At 37.4% G+C, this 17,223-nt stretch overlaps 1 protein-coding gene and 1 long non-coding RNA gene across 9 annotated transcripts in view; one reads left to right on the top strand and one right to left on the bottom strand.

Moving 5' to 3' along the window:
* The window catches only part of LOC143908721 (uncharacterized), a 60,650-nt gene extending 58,444 nt beyond the window's left edge, over positions 1-2,206 (bottom strand). Inside the window, exon 1 of the long non-coding RNA XR_013260226.1 lies at positions 1,393-2,206. This is a non-coding gene — a long non-coding RNA (uncharacterized LOC143908721). The remainder of the gene's footprint in view (positions 1-1,392) is intronic.
* The window catches only part of LOC143908712 (dorsal-ventral patterning tolloid-like protein 1), a 297,226-nt gene that overhangs the window by 279,778 nt on the left and 225 nt on the right, over positions 1-17,223 (top strand). For all 8 annotated transcript variants that reach the window (XR_013260224.1, XR_013260223.1, XR_013260222.1 and 5 more), the window contains one exon: positions 12,813-17,223. This exon is cut by the window's right edge and continues 225 nt beyond it. Coding sequence is in view for 1 of the 8 variants with exons in the window: in XM_077426472.1 (XP_077282598.1) it covers positions 12,813-12,832 (20 nt within the window). In the remaining 7 variants the exon portion in view is untranslated. The remainder of the gene's footprint in view (positions 1-12,812) is intronic.

Here is a 17,223-nt window from a genome sequence, read left to right as displayed (position 1 = left end):
TATATTATATAATATATATATATATATAATATATATACGCCTCTATATATATATTGTCACGACTTTTTGCACTCCCGGACCGCTCCGGGGCGTGAGCCGGATCAAAAGGACTTAGGAGAGCGGGATGGTTGGCCTCTCTAGTGATTTCCTCGCACCTCCGATACTCCACGAAATGTTCCGAATGTTAGACGCGTACCTTCGCGTCCACGAAATCGCGAAAACCTAAACGAGACGCGAAACGAAGTGTGGAGGTGCGGGGAATCGGCTAGCTTGACCTAATCACGGGCGGGGTTAATGAAGGGCGGCACGGCACTCGGCGGGGTGACACGTTAATTTCATACTCAGTCAGATAACAAAGAATATAACATTTATTGAGTACTGGTTGTCGAGAAAATAACAGCGTTTATCCAACCGGCTTCGATCAAACACAAGCTAATTTCGATAAATAAATCAAGAATAGCCGGTGGCGGGGTGTCGAGACTCATTTAACAGAACTAATATTACTGCGGACGCGAGACACCCACGGAGTATTAATTGGGTCTCTAATAAACCCGCTGAAGGTTCTATTCTCCAACAATTAATAATATGATATGAATAATATGAATAATAATAAGACGCTTAACATCACTCACGAGAGTGAGGTTCAACACAAAATGTCGCGAAATAAGGGTACGTCACGCTTGGATTGCGTGGAGACCACGTCCGGGACCGTACGAAAACTCTGTCGCAATAATATCTTAGCTTAACGCGAGATATTCGGCTCGGGCGCAACGGGGAGGCGCCGAGTCATTTAACCAAGCCAGTCGCGATACCGCTAATAATGTTGGGCGCCAGGTGTGGAGAAGGCCACACCACCGTTGACTCGAAGTGCGCATCTAATATCCACGGAACGCCAGGAAGAACTACGCAATTAACATCTAAACGCACGAAGCGTGTGAACGCCGGTACTTTATTAACGCGAGTATAGGACGCAGCGCAAGTAATACCGGACGCAAAGTTTCTCAACGCGAGAGCACAATTCTCAGCCCGTAATAACGAGATCCGAACACCGATCGATACGCTAACACCGACGCTCGAACACCAGAATTTCCCGACGCGAAGAAACGGTACGCAATTGACGAACTACCGGCCCGTATGCGGCCGTACACCAAGGTCGCGAGGACAACGCAATATACTCGCGATACCGAACTCATTAACGCCTATCGCGATCTCCAAGGATTCGCCACAACGCTTGTACCACGGTTCCGCGGCCACGATACCATCCCGAGGCCCTTCGCTCTCGTTATCGATCGCGAAATTACACTCAATCTTAACGTACGTTATCCCGAGCGAGAGCGTGTACCGGAGGGCAGTGTCGTGGCTTTACATATCGCGATTTACGGGCAACCTCACCGGGAATACGCCTCCTCCTGGGCTCCTCGCCGTCGCCTTCCACCACGATCCTCGATCCTCCATACGAATATCGAAATACCCGACTCGGGGTGGCTATCGCGTATCTTACAAAACGATTCTCGCCGACGGACGACCAGAGAGTGAAAACGCTAGGCCCGCTCGATTGCGGAATCGATAAGGTACCCCTTCCTGAGGGGCGCGCGAGCCAATCGGGCGCGAGCTTGCAAGCCCGCGGTGTCCCGGCGCAGTGCTGTCGATACGAGATCCTTCGGGGGCGTGCAGCGGTCCCTCGGCGGCGTGCGACTCCTCAATTCTGTCCTTAGCAGCGGACGGAATTCGGTTCTCGCCGGTGTGTCTCCGGTTTGACCCTGGGGCGGTGATCAGTCACCCCGTAGGTCGATGTTTTGTAGAGATCCTTTGCTGAAGCCGGGTGTTCACCCATGCGCTTGGGGCCCCGCTATCGGCGGCCTCGTCCGTCGCTGCCGTACGTGCCGCCCGCCTGCCGCGCTGCTCTCGCCAGCCCGCGATCTCTGCTGCTTCCGCGTTTGCCACCCCTCCCGGGTCATCGATCGTCCTTGATTTTCCTCGCCACGTACTCCCTCGAAGGTTTGCCGTGGTGTGGGTGAGGTGCCGCGCGTATTACATTGCAAAAAAAAAGAACGTCATCAGAACGTGGAAACGCAATTAATTATGACCCCTGGAGATCTCGCCGTTGCCTCCCTGGTCCGTCCCTGGGCGCGAAATTCCGCGTCTTGTGACGGCGGCGGGGCGCCGCGACGATGCGGCGAGCCGCAACGTCACAATATATATATATATATATATATATATATATATATATATATATACTGATTATCTAATTGTAAGTGCATGCAATTCTCTACTTCTATTTCTGGATTTCATATACAACGTATCTTTTTTAATTATACTACCTATCAGTGATCGGCAAAAATTCTGTTTTTAGTAATGATATCGGCGATTATTTTTAATTAATCAAAAATAAAAAATTTAAATGTTTTTAATTTTAATTAACAAAAAATTGGTAATTAATAAAATACTAAGCTCTAAATTTAAAATAATTATTAATTAATTAAAAATGTAATACTCTGTTTAAAAAATTAATAAATAATCAGAAATATATTGCTCATAATTTAAAAATTGGCAATTATATAAAATAAATTGTCAGTTTTTATAAAAATTACATTAAAAAAAAAAATATTTTTAATTTTTTAAAAAATTAGTAATTTTTAAAAAGTAAATTATTTGAACAATTAGTAGATAACTATTAGAAAATATATTACTAATTTTTTAGAAAATTAGCATTTATTAATTTGTAAAGTATTCGTTTTTAAAAGTACATTAGTTGCAGTAGAAATGAAACGATGACGTTAACTATACTAAATAATTTTTTTCTACTGAAAATTCGTGTCTTTTGGGAAAATTTGCAATTACTAGATGAACTATAATTTGACGATGGTCTCTTGCTCTCTCTTAAGGCCATCGCGCACAAAATTGCATAGGCTGCATAAACATAGCATAAGACCGCTGGACCGGCTGGACGAATCTTATGTAAATTAATATGGCAACTTTATACTGGATGCTCATTGGTTTAGCGGTCTTATGCTACGCTATACCTGCTTTCTACACTCATATCCGTCAAGAATAAATTACTGGCTTGTCAAAAAATAAAGTTACAATTTTGTAAAAAGTTAGTGTTTGGATTATTGACAAGTTTGCAGTTCGCTTTAAGCCAATTTTTGATGTTGAAAATGAAGGACGGATTAGCGCTGTAGCAGCAGCTTCACATTCTAAATTTAAATTGAACTGGCTCAATTGTTTAAGTCGCTCAGTGCAAGCAAATGTTATAGTAGCAATAAAAGAAGCACTTGCTTCTGTGTCGAGTAGAGTTGAAGATAAAAAAAAAGATGATAGTGTAGCTGAGGATGATTTTTTTGACTTTACATGTGATCATGATACACCTGATGTAGTCGAAACTTTTGGGGCCTCTGATGTAGAAGCAATTATTCAGAAATTTAGTACTGAAAGTAGGAATGATCTCGAATTACTTAATTTATATACTATTGTTAAGAAAGTTTTTCTCAAATTTAATACACCTTTACCATCTTCTGCACCAGTAGAAAGACTTTTTAGTTACGCTACAATGTTTAATTTACCTAAATTTAATAAATTAACTGATGAGAATTTTGAATTAAGAGTAATTATAAAGTGTAATTCGAGTGTCGCTAAAAAAATAGTATTATTTACTTAGAAAACACGTGATTCTCTTAAATAGTTTGGGCTTAAATTGTTTAAGGCTCCTGGGTACTCGTCGCGGCCATGTTGGAATGTGAGAAGAAGTAAGAAATGACACGTTGAAAATTCTTGCGTAGTATTTCCAAATAAAAAGATATTTGCTTAAAATAACACTATAGATCACTTCAGCACACTTTAAAAATACGCCGAGTTGAGGTTAAGTCTACCCCTTTTCCTTGATAGTAATAAACAGCCGTAAAACGAATGTGATACGATGCAGGTTTGTGCGCAGGCCTAGATTTCGTATTATATGGGGCTGAGTCGAGGGCTGAGTCTCAACAGATCGCAGCGTGGTAACTGCTCTACCGAGTACAACACCCCGCCAGGTACCTAAGTCGTCTACAGACGATTCCGAGTCTCGACATCGAACTCGCGAAACTCATGTTCGACCGTTAGACGCCGTGCCGTCGTAAGCGGTGAGATCCCGACGACGGGCAGAAGCGCCGTACGGCAAACCGGGCTCGTGCGACGACCGGGTCTCCCGTTTAAGGGGGACCGGCCGCCTAGTAGTGTGTCACATTGTTTTGAGCCTTTCGACTCACGAGACTCCTAGAGATATCATTGCCACCTTTGACTAGAGAGGATACGGCCTTAGAGGCGTTCAGGCATAATCCCACGGATGGTAGCTTCGCACCACCGGCCGCAACTGTAGGGCAACCATACATTCCCATTGACCGCCATTGAACACTCAAGGGCACATTTTCATAAGGGAGAGCTTAAAAAAAGAAATTTTTATTTGAACATTACCGCAGTAACATTATCTTCAACCGTTGAAGAGAAATGACTAGAAAATTGAAAGGTGTTGGATGGTGTTGAAATATTAATACAAAGTTTTGTATCCAAAAAAAAGAAACAGCTTTTATTAGACTCTACATGTGTTCGAATTATATGGATGCTTAGTGAAGGAGGTCCTGTAGATTGGCCGGTCCGATCTCCTGATTTGACATCTATGGATTATTTTTTATAGGGACGGATAATTTATCTTCATTTGTTAAACTTGAAATTACAGATAAAGTGAAAGAATATGCGAGATATCGTGCGTTAGTGTAAAATGACCCTGACCATCTTACCCACAAGTAAGATTGGCCGTTTTATCCAAAAGTGCAACCGCATGAACAAAGTATAAACAAAATCTTTAGTGAACTTAAATCAAACATTTCTGAAATGTTTCGGATTTCAGGTTTACTAGATAAAATGTATAAATGATTAGGAACATTCCATGGAAAAGAGAAAAATACCAAATGAAACTTGGACTCACCTTAGATTAAAACATACAAAAATAGGAAATTACTTATTTTGTCCTCACAGAAAGCGTCATTTACTCTACTATGCACTAGCGATCTTTACAACATTTAGACTCCCGATTATAGCGTTGTGTATTCAGTAAAAACTATTAGGGGGAGGCCGTTTTATCCGTTTTACACATTTCCCCTGTTTTTTTTTTCAAATACGAAACTTTGTGTTATTATTTCAATTTTTCTCACCTTTCACTTTTCATCACCTTTTAATTTTCTAGTCGTTTTTCGTCAACGTTTAAAGATACTGAGATTATGTAAAAAAAAAGATATTTTTTTCAAGCTCTGTCCAGTGATACCCTGCTTGCACGACAAATGTTTCCATTTAAGATTTCAAAGTTAATCCCAGTTGTCACTACTTCCGGTCAGTTCCGGAAAACGAAAATACTTTTATTCGATTCTTTAGATAGGATTTAGGGCTTAAAATTTCTGTCTAACTTCATCTCGCGTTTACGTATATACGTCTTTATTTCAGCTATACGCCAAAAAAGGATTTGGTTCACAATTCTTACTTAAAACACATATCCATCCACACATCATCCATCTTTCTTCTTTATATACCCGCCGCTATACATTGTTTTTTTTTTTTTTACAACCGCTCTAAAGCTGTTTCCATTACTGTCCTTACTCACGCTCTTTCCTAAATTATCTCTTCCTCTCTTTTCTTTTCCTTTATCCTATCTTTTCTATAGCATTCCTTTCTCCTTTTCCATAATCTATTTAACACCTTTTTTTTTCCATTTTAAATTTGTCATCGCATATGTTCACTAATATCTCTTTGTTATTCCTACTTAGATTCTCAAACCACATACTTGTAATATTGCACTCGCTTATATAATGCTCATCTCGCGTTTACGTAAAAATCGGATGGAACGGGTGATCTAATACACCCTGTATATAAAACATAAATTAAGAATTAAGCAACAACTATAATTCAAAGATATACATTATCTGTTCATAATTTTATTATAACTTGATAAGTTGTTTCAACACATAAATAGTATAAATATAAATATGAATATAAATAGTAATTATCTAAAAAAAGGATATTTTCCAAATCATTTTATCATATTTAGGAAGATATTGATAAAAAATAACTAAAAAAAAATAAATGTAATAAGATAAATAAATTAAAAAAATTAATGAAAAATTATTTTGTGCAATTATATGTATAGATCTTTGAAATCAGAGATTAATTTTAAAATTTATATATTAGTTTTATTTATCTATTTTAACTTCTTAATGTTTGAAGAAAGATAAGATTATATGAAAAATGTCCTATGTAAATGTTAATATACTATTACATAATTACATACTGCTCGACTTTTTTGTGTTCTATTTTTGTGACGCGTCATCCAAACATACAGTTATACAAATGATTATAGAATCACATGTGTTAATGTTATCAAATTGAAATTTTAACTGAAGGTAGAGTATGAATGTAGCTCTCGGTCAACTGTAGTCTCGTTTTTACAGTGTTACCAGTTGTTGAGAAAAAATTCAATCTCATTACTTTTTAGACAGACCACGTGTATTTAATAAATAGAATAAAGTAATTTTTGGTTAATTAATTTTGTTAAAATTTAAAATTTTTTTCATTTTTGCAGCCGGTGCTATTATTTTGCACATAATTATATATTTAGATTTAAAAAATGCTTATAAATATGTTTTCTTTATTCTTTATTTGAAAATTACGTATCTAAATAAATTTTTGCCAAATAACTGAACTTCTTTCTAATTTATATTTACTCGTACATATTTTTCACAATTATATTATTCTAAAAACATTAATAATTGTTAAATTAATATGTTTTTTATAGTATTAATATACAGCAAAATTTCTATAGATCCATGCTTGGTTTTTAATAAAAAAATTATATATTTTAACAATATAAACTAATAATGGTAACAAAATGTTTAAGAACAATAAAAAATTAGATTCTACTAGAAAACCACAAAATAATAATTTTTTAAAATTAAATAAGTTTTTTTACAAAACAAAATATAAAATTTCTATAGTTTCATTGATATATTTTGCAACTAATTACTTGTCCCAAATCATGCCAATAATAACAAGAAAAAATGTTGCCATGAGCAGCGAAGGTGGATTTTTGATGATGTGGGCAGCTTTTAATTATAATTCTAAGACACCGATTTGCAAAATTACAACTAAAATGAATGCGAAGACATATACAGAAATAAATAATCAACGGCAATGCGAGTCAGGCGCGGTAGGTACTTGGTGCAAAAATATAGAAATTAAAAAGTAACGAATTACAGTGTATAATATATGTAAAAAAAGACTGTACTGTAAAATTCGTAATTTATTGCATATCCCCGCAGGGTTCGCAATCTACTACCAATACTATCCTTCTTCTCTCACTTTAACCCTTTGGACCAACGGCTTAACGTCTCTTTCCAAAAGACGGAGCCTAGTTTTCTCCGCACAAGAGCCTATCTTGCACGGAGAGGCACAGCTATCGGAAAAACATTCCATGCTTCATGGCTCTAGTGGACTCGAACCTGGTTCCTCAGATTACAAGTATCGTTTGAATTCCCTTGATAATTTACTTTTGCTGTCGATTGCTTCGTTGGTTGCAGAATTTTAACATTTTGAGACCGTTCATATGATTGTAAGGACGACATACGCTCAAATAAAAAATCCTTGAATTGAGTCCACAAAGGAGGAGTTTTAGATGAGCCTAATTTAGATTCCCATAATTTAGCAGTTTCTGAATCTAATTTTTGTGAACATATGAAGACTAAGAAATTGTCTCACGTATTGACTGGACGCTCCAAAGTTTCAAAAGTACGATATAGTTGCGTTATGTTAGAATATAAAAACTCAATTTCCTTAGCGGACTCTTTCGTCATACGTTTAAGATTCATTAAGGATTGTAATGTAGTGTTAACATGTAACCGAGTGTTCTCGTAAAACGCTGTAAGTGAATCCCAAGTTTTCTTAAAATTGTCCGCCGTCAACGTAGTATGTTGTACCAATTGAAAAGCTGAACCTTTTAAGAGGGTTTTTAAATATTGCAATTTTTCAATATCTGGTATGTGAGAATTATCAATCACTACTGAAACGAAGAGTCCTTTGAAAGGAAGCCATTTTTCTGGTTCTCCATTGAATGGAGGAATCACAATTTGAGGTAACTTTGTATGTGGAAAGAAATGTGTATTGGTACTAGGAAGAGAGATCGTTTGTGTAGATGATGACCCAGTCACTGAAGTCTGATCTAAATCAAGCAGGGAAATAAATTTTCCAAGCGCCTCAAGATAACTCTCTTTAGTGGCATTATATACATTTTCATCAAAATAAGAATGATTATGAACTTCTACTTGTTCTTCAATTAAAAGTTCAAGGATTGAAACCGAGATAGCATAATGAATTAGAGAGAACTGATTCCAATCATCTTTGAGGTCTGACAGCCGATTGTGAATACGTTGATTGGTGACGTTAGTCGAGCCAATCCTTACCAAGTTATTATAGGAATCAGTTATTGATTTACTGAGCGCTAAAAGCTGCTCTATCTTACTAATGATATGTTCCATCCTCATGATTATAATCGTATGAAATATTTCACGAGTAAAGAAAACGATTTTGCAAACTGCACTGTACACAAAGTTTTGTTTCTATCTTACTTCGTGCTTTCTTTCACACCATATGACTGTATTCCAGTATTTTATTACTTTTACTTTAAATATTTATATTAACTGATTGCCGTGTATCCGGCTCGAAGGACCAAAAAATGTACACAACCCGTATAGATCGTGGGCTATGGCGGTGAAGGAAACACTGAGTTTTAATTATTGACAAAATAGAATATATTTAGAGAATATAGCAGGATAATTTTCAATTATATTCATAAACCATTATGGCAAAATTCAATAATCACATTAATCCAGAATCAATATATAATTCACATTGTAATAGTCCGTTCAATGAAAGGAATATAAACATTAGTTGAATGTATGATCTCAATTTGAAACTTGAAACGTAAAATAATTATATATTACAAGGTAATGATAAAGAAAGAATTAATATGTTATGATAACTTTGAATGTATCTTTAAATTATTTAATCACTGAAAAGACTATTAGACATGACAAAAAAATGATATCACAATCAATAATTAACTAAAATAATCATTCATACACAATTTATAAATGAATAACGCGTTGAATAGTAATCTTCATTAAACGCATTAATTCAACATCAATTAGTGAAAACGCATCGAAGATTTCAAAGTATTTCACATAAATCGATGTATTGTGTGTTAAATCTTTAATTATAATTTCTGAATAAATGAGCATTAAATACGTTAACAAATCTCTTTCAGAACAATTGAAGCAATATACATCTTATCTTAAACATTTCACGCATTATAATTCGTATTGATTAAATAAATGAATCTCTTCGCAAATATGTATCGAGAAAGATGTGAAATTAATTATCACAAAAAATAGAATCAAACACATCGCAAGCTTGCATAATTTACTTTACTTGGCCAAAATAAAATAGCACGAATGAACAATCAAAAAATGGTTGCAACCCGTAAATAAATATCTTGAGTACTCAAGTGAAAAGAACGATTATTGTTCCGGTCAATCAATGCTTCGCTAGAGCGCGGAAGCCTGTTAAACGTCCTTTACTAGACGGTAAATCTCTCGAGATTTCTGAAACCAAAGATCGAGTAGACTGTAGACTTTTCCGACAATCTTTATCTTATTCGTGATCATGGCTTCTATCAGAAATCTAAGAGTTACCTGAATATTACTGGACGGTAGATCTCTCGAGATTTCTGAAACCAAAGATCGAGTAGACTGTAGACGTTTCCAACAGTCTTTATCTTAGTCGTGATCGATGGCTTCTATCAGAAATCTAAGAGTTACCTGAATACTGGTGTCCACCGTGTGTGGATGCACTTCTAAAAGAGTCGTTTCCTTTTCATTTATCCATATCATATCGTCATCATCAAGAAACGGAGTAATGGCGTCGATCTCTCAGACGTTTGAGAATGAAATCGAGCCCTGGTTCTGCCGTGCCGGCCGTGCGTCAATTACAGTCCCTTGGATCGTCTCGTACTTCTCATTACAGTCCCTCGGATCCTCTCGTACTTCTCAATCGATTACTTAGAGTTTCACAACTTATCGTCAGAACGACTCACATTAATACAATACCGAATTCAGAATATACGGCAGAAAGTCAGAAACATGTCTTCACTTATTGATAAACAAGAAACGAATAACGCCGGTTGCCCGGGCCGCAAGCTTGTGCATGCACGCGCGCTTTCTTCTTCACGCGGCAATTACATGAATTGAATATCGATAAGTCGCGCCTCTAGCGCTTTACGTTATACAATTTTTCTAGGGAACTAGATTCGCCAACTGAAGTGAGTTTACAAAATCGCTAGTACCTCCCATGAAACATCATAGATGGCAACATTCACCCTTTTCCCCTCAATGTCTTATCGCGTTTTCAAACAAGTTTTATTTTTTAAAAATAGTTGCACAACAATTATTTTTCAAAGCAATATACATATTTTCTTTGCAATTGGCGCAATTTAATTTAAAGATTTTACATTTTTTTTTTTAATGTATGTCACTTGAGTTGAGTTAGGTAATATAATTTTGTGAAGAAAAAATAAAGCTACCACTTAGGTTGGATTTTTGAATTTACAAAATACATTGCGTGTACTTGGCGCTTTTTTTTACCTTTTTTGAAAAAGGTAATTTTGTACTGATATCACGCATTTTGTAGTATTAAGCAGAGATCGGCAAAAAAATTTTTATTTTTTATTTTTTTATTATTTACAAAATTAGCAAAATAACAACAAATTACAATTTTATTGAATTAGCAAATTAATAATTAATCACAAAAAAATTATTATTTACATAAAAATTAATAATATTTAAGTAAAAGTGAATTATATGTAGATTATTTAAAAAATTGGTAATTTGTCAAAGAAAAATTTCTAGTTTGTGAAAGTTAATATTTAGGTAAAAATGAATTAATTTTTTTTGTAAACTGGTAACTAGTAGAGGACGAGCGTGGCCTAGTAGACAGCGCATTGGTCTATTGAGCCGAAGTCCCGGGTTCGAGCTCCGGTAGAGCTAGAAAAATTATACATATTTGCTCGTTCTCCACTCGGAAGGCAATGGCAAACGACCGAGAGTATTCTTGCCATAAACACTTCTAAAAAAAAACCATTCGGAATCGGCGTTAAACTGTAGGTCCCATAAAACAATGTGTATAATCTATGTGCGCAACACATGTATATGAAGAGAAGTCACCACGCTCGGACACGAGTAATAGGACTGAGGATGAATTAGTAGAATAATATTCTTTATTATTAAAATAATTAATAGTTTATCAAAAATAAATTACTATTTATTAAAAAATTAATAATTAGTAGAAAATAATTATTAATTTTTTTAATAATAAATAAATAGTTTCAGGTAAATTATTTTACTTATATTTTAAAAATTATTAATTGGTTAAATATAAAATAAATAATTTAATTATTGCAGTCAAATGTGGTTTAAAAAAGGTAATTTAAAGAAGAGGGCTTCCTCACCAATTTGGCTAAAATTTCACAAGTTTGTGTATTTTGGTGCATAAAACATTAATCTATAAGTTAAAATTGTCGCTCGCAATTAGAAAAAGAGTTATTAAGTACTGAAATTGATAGTTGCGTGGTTAAATTGTCTGTTATATCGACATATTGTAGACGCACATGATCATGCGTAGTGACGTAAAAGTATATGAAGTTACAGTAATAATACAGTATAACGGCACCCTGTCCTATAATAGTCCGGCGCCTTACTTTAATTATGCGCTATTTGACTTGTATTTATTATACTTTGTATTTATAAGACTTTACAATATACCAACTATTTTCTGCTTTAAGAAGCATAGACTCTACTTCTATTATCTTTTTTAACTATATGGTTAAGAAAGATAATAGAAATAGAGTTAATGCTTTTTTTTAAACAGAAAATAATTGGTATATTGAAAAGTCTATATAAATACAAAGTCAAATAATAGCGCATAATTAAAGTATTATAGGACAGGTTGCCGTTATACTGCACTATTACTGTAATTACATGTACTTTTACGTCACTACGCATGATCATGTGCGTCTACATCATGTTGGTATGACAGACATTCTAACCACGCAACAGTCAATAAGTAACGTTTTCCGTGTTCAATTTTTCGCTAATGAACACATAATCATAATTTGTGTTGTTATCTTAATCCTTACATGTCACCTCCAACTTTGGAATATGATAACAAATAATATGATGAATTGAGAGTTTAAGGCCGCAATGTACTCAAATAAATGTTTCAGGCGAGACTACAGGTTTCGCGATCGTAATGTCCATTTTTGAAATCAGAGCGACAAAATTGAGTCGACTCTAAACTAGTCACTTCCCTCGACAAATTCTAGGAAATTCCTCACATCTATAATCCCTACATCCATAATCACTTACGACGTTGAGGTTTGAGAGGGGAGAATGTAACAGTATTATATTCCTCTCAACATCGACGTGATCCGACTCGTCGGGAGTTCCTATATACAGATATTATTCTATTATTCTATATTCTATCCAAAATGTGTAATACCGATACTTCAGATGCGGTACCTCACAAATAACTCTATATAATGTGTTCTATATAACGTATAATATCAATATCTAAAACGACCTCACCTAAAATGTTTTGTATAATATGCAATACCGTATGTAATAATACTTAAATGATTATTTAAATTGACTCAGGCGAGTAAGAAACGTTACACAAAATTTAAGGTGGACGATGTATAAAATAGACTATCGGTGGGGAACAACCCGTGCCAGCTGAATGTAAAGGCGAAAAGGAGATAGCGATATATTAACCGCACTCAGACTCGACCAACAAGGCGGACAAGGACGCCAAAGCAACCGGCCCCGGAGAAAGCCGACGGGGCTGCCCGAATATTTGCGACCTAAGCAACCGGCCCACCGGTGAAATTTATGAGATGCGCACGCGCTAACTATCCAGCTCACGCTGGGCCTCTGCCGGAGCACCGGACTGCTGGAGAATTTACTCTCCGGAAAGCCGTACTGCGATTCACTGTAATTCCGGGAGTTGTTCCCCCGATAAGTCGGACTGCCGTCGTTCACCTGCTGCAATTGTACCGTCGATTATTCGGTGATGAGAGACATTATATTGTGGAAGCGATTGTTGATCGTGAGTAAGAATCTGTTGAGAAGGAATTGTAATCGGCAATCGTATTGTAAGTAACATATATTATTTAATCTGTATTCTCCTACTTGAGACAAATTATAAATGAAATCTAATAATTGTAAACGAATTATAATATATTATTCAAATTTAATGTAATTACTTTTAATTCATATTTGAGGGTCTGTCCAACTATCCACCCCTGAGTTTCTATTTGTTCATGTATACTTTTATTTTATAATAATTGGTTTATTATAATGATTGGTTGGCGCCCAGTAATAAATATTAAATTTAGAGTCCCGGCAGCTATAGACCCGGCCGCGTCGGGTGAAGGTTGTTTGTACAATAATAATTGCTAAATTTTAATAGTAATAATAAAATAAGTTAACAATAAGGTTCAAAATCAAACGGCCTGTCTTAGTTTATATCGCGAAGATCCACAAGAATTTGGCGATACATTTTAACTATATCGGCCGAATAGACGTATTTGTATCGTCGCTATCGCGAGATTATCGACGAGATATATGTTTGTTTTTTTGGACCAACATGCAAATGGTCGTTGAGGGAGGTGCCGTTGGAGGTGATGCTCGACGCGTTGAACACGACGCGAAGACGCGTGGTAGCGCTATCTTCCCGAATCACACCGTAGTGAGGAAGATAGACGCTTTGTTTGTTATCTTGAAACCTCGGTGCCGGTTGCATGTGCCCAAGGCGTTCGTACTCGGAGAGAAAGTCATTTATACTTCTTCGCGACTTCTGGTTTATCGCGAAGTCGGCGGATCAACGCGTTTAACATTTTTTTAGCTTGAAATCGTGAATCACCGATATCGAGAGGAGGGCTTTTTTTGAATGGGAGACGCACGACGTATATCGTCCTGCGGCATTGCGAGAGTGAGTCGAGCAAAAATCCTCCTCGCACTGTTTTTCTTGCGGCGTAAGAATAGATTGTCGCAGAAGTTCCTCAATTTTCCAAAAACGACGAAGTTCATCCTCGAGCGAGAAAGCGCAAACAATATGACGAGTCAAAACACGAGGAATTTTTGCCGAAGATTGATCATTGAGCGCGGACGAATTGACGAGTCCCGAGATGACCCATCCGAAAACGGATTTCTGAGCGACAAAGTTGTCCGATTCCTCTCTTGCAAACGCTATCGCGAATAATCTCATTATAGAGATCGGCTCCAATAATGAGATTTATGGGGTCAGGACTCGTCGGATCCGTGTCTGCTAGCGGTAAATCGGAGAGATAAGAGAGTGACGAAATATCCGCGTTTTGTTTCGGAGTATACGAGGTCAATGATTTTAAAATAAAAGCGGTTGTCGAGAGCGACGGGGTGAGAAACGCGCGCGGGGAAATGAAGATATTTGTCGCGTGTTGAAAGATCCCTGCATGAACTCCGCCGACGGCGGAAATGGAAATTGGCATGCGAATGCGTTTGACTCGCAGGATTTGCGCTAAGTTCTTCGAGATGAACGTCATCTTGGAGCCTTGATCGAGTAGCCCTGACTACGGCGGTGCAGCCGGACGAACCGCGTACCGTGACCTACGCCGTCGCCAGTAGGACCGGTAATCGATTTTAAATCGGATATTTGAGGCGGCAAGCAATTAAGCGGCGCAGTTCCCGTGGAACTGGAGCAAGAATCCGAGTCAGAATGTAACATTGTATGATGTTTTTTATGACAACGCGACATAAATATTTACTCCAACATTCCTGGACGGAATGCTTAACGCTTAAGTAATTAAAACAACGTTTAACATTTTTATTGATAAAAGCAGGACACAGATTTATAAAATGTTGGGCTTGACACAACGGACACGGGGTCGGGTTATTGGCGACAGCGGTGGCGGCGTGCACTCGCGAGGCGGTCACGGGTTTTGAAGCGGTTTTGGTAGATAAGACGATCGCACAGTCTTCTAACGCGCGAGTACAAGATTTAAGGAACCGACAAAGATCGTCGTATGACTGCGAAGCATCGGTATCGCTCGCCTTTACGTCCCACGCCTTACGCATTGTTGGATCTAATTTTTGCACAATGAAATGAACAAGAACATCGTTCCACAATTTGTCGAACCGGCAATTTAAAATTTTCAGGGAAGCTACCGCGATATTAACTTTATCATATAAGATCTGCAACTCTGAAGCAGATTCGCGTGTGATAGTTGGTAAATCGATTAACGTGGAGATATGTACGTCAAGAGACTTTTGCTTGTTCTCGTAACGCGTGGTCAGAGCGTGCCAAGCAATTTCAAAATTATTTACGGTAACAGTGATATTAGAGATGCACTCTGATGCGCGACCCTTTAAACATGAGGCTAAAAAATGCATATGAGTGAAATCATTTAGATCCTTGTTATTACGAATTAACGCCGTAAAACTATCGCAAAATTGCTCCCAGTCGTCGTAGTTACCATCGAACGGGGGCAACTTAATGGGAAAAAGATGAGAGAGAAAAAACGCGGATGCCACCGATTGTGACCGCGAACTCGAGAAAAGTGGGTTCGGACTCACGACCGGCTCCAATTCCTCTAAACACTCCGTCATGTAGTCGAGGACGTTTTGATAGGCTGCGCGGTTTGCGTCAAAGTTGTTGTCCTGGAAGTAGCTCAGGGATGATTGGTTTACCTCCGGAATCCTCTGCTGCACATCTGCGTGACCAAAATTTTCGGGCTTCGATTTTGGCGAGATTGCCCTGAGGCTGAGTTCCGCTCAGAGTTGAGCGAGAAGCGTATGTAGCGCGAATCCGTAGACTCGCTAGAGGGATGAGACTTAATTATTTATTCGTTACACGAGGCATCGTGCACCGCAAATACGGAAATCTTCGTGTCCGTCCTTGATTGCTGCCTATTTTTGCGAGCGGAAATCTTGATGAAGCTTCTGGCTCGAAGTTTTTCGCGGAGCAGAGATCTTGTTTGCGGCCAGCGGAGATCTTGAACGTGCGAGACAGTCGCGAGCGAAGCACAATCGGTAATTTGCTGGTCCCTCGAACAATACTTAACTTAATTACTTGAATCCAAGATAATGTTTTCAGAAACAAACACGCACCGATAGCTGGATCGCTATTCGCTCATTGGGGCGATGCATGTGTCGGAACCAGCCGCTCCGGTGCTTCGACGAATCGGGCAGCGCAACGCGTCTCACGGTGCGTGATCGCGTCGATCGACTAGGCCTGAACGTGAGCGGAGCGAGGAACTTATTTTTGTGTTTGTCATGGAGATTGCAGTTAAGTTCGACGGACTCGAACAATTATCATCGTGTAAAGCATTCGGAGGAATTTGTTACATACTCAACGTCACTGCCAAAGGCTGCTCTTCTGTGTCTCGGTAATACTGGACCCTTTGTCACTCTCCGGCTGATTGGTTAAATTTTCTAGCTCATCATAATCCGTATCACAGCCAAATTTTCTGTCATGTTCATTTTTGCTCTCAACAGTACTGCTGCTCGAGAGATCCGAAGAATTTAACATATGCTCCCAATACGCTGCTGCAAGTTCGCAACACGCAGACGAATTCCTGCCCTCGTCTCTGCCTTACGGCTGATTTTTCTTTTACGAGTCTGCATAAAATATAGAAAAAAAAACAAAGTATACAGGAGAGAATGGTTTTACATAATAATAACCTCAAAACTTCAGTCATTAAAAGTTTGTAAAACTTTTTAATGTTTTTTGGGGCACTTGCCGCAGGTTAAACCTCTTTAAAATTAAGCCTTCACTAAAGTTGAATATTGATATGTCACTAGATGTATTAATGCCTTAACACATAAAATTGCATCAAATTTTTAAAATTTGAAAGTGTTATCGTTTCTAGATATTTGTGCATTATGCTTTAGAACCGTGTTTGACAATTTAACTGTTTTAACTTTTGTTTTATTTAATTAATTTATGTTCTCTCATATATCATATATTACATAATTTTAATCACTTTTTAATATCTCTAAGCGGTTGACATATATAAGAAATTATATCCATATAATAACTGCATCACACGCACACACACGC

Source organism: Temnothorax americanus, unplaced genomic scaffold (assembly GCF_048541705.1).
Source record: "Temnothorax americanus isolate GAGA-0224 unplaced genomic scaffold, ASM4854170v1 Scaffold112, whole genome shotgun sequence".
Taxonomy (NCBI): Eukaryota; Metazoa; Arthropoda; class Insecta; order Hymenoptera; family Formicidae; genus Temnothorax; species Temnothorax americanus.
Note: the sequence above shows the minus strand (reverse complement) of the source record. Positions and strands in the feature narration are given on the sequence as shown.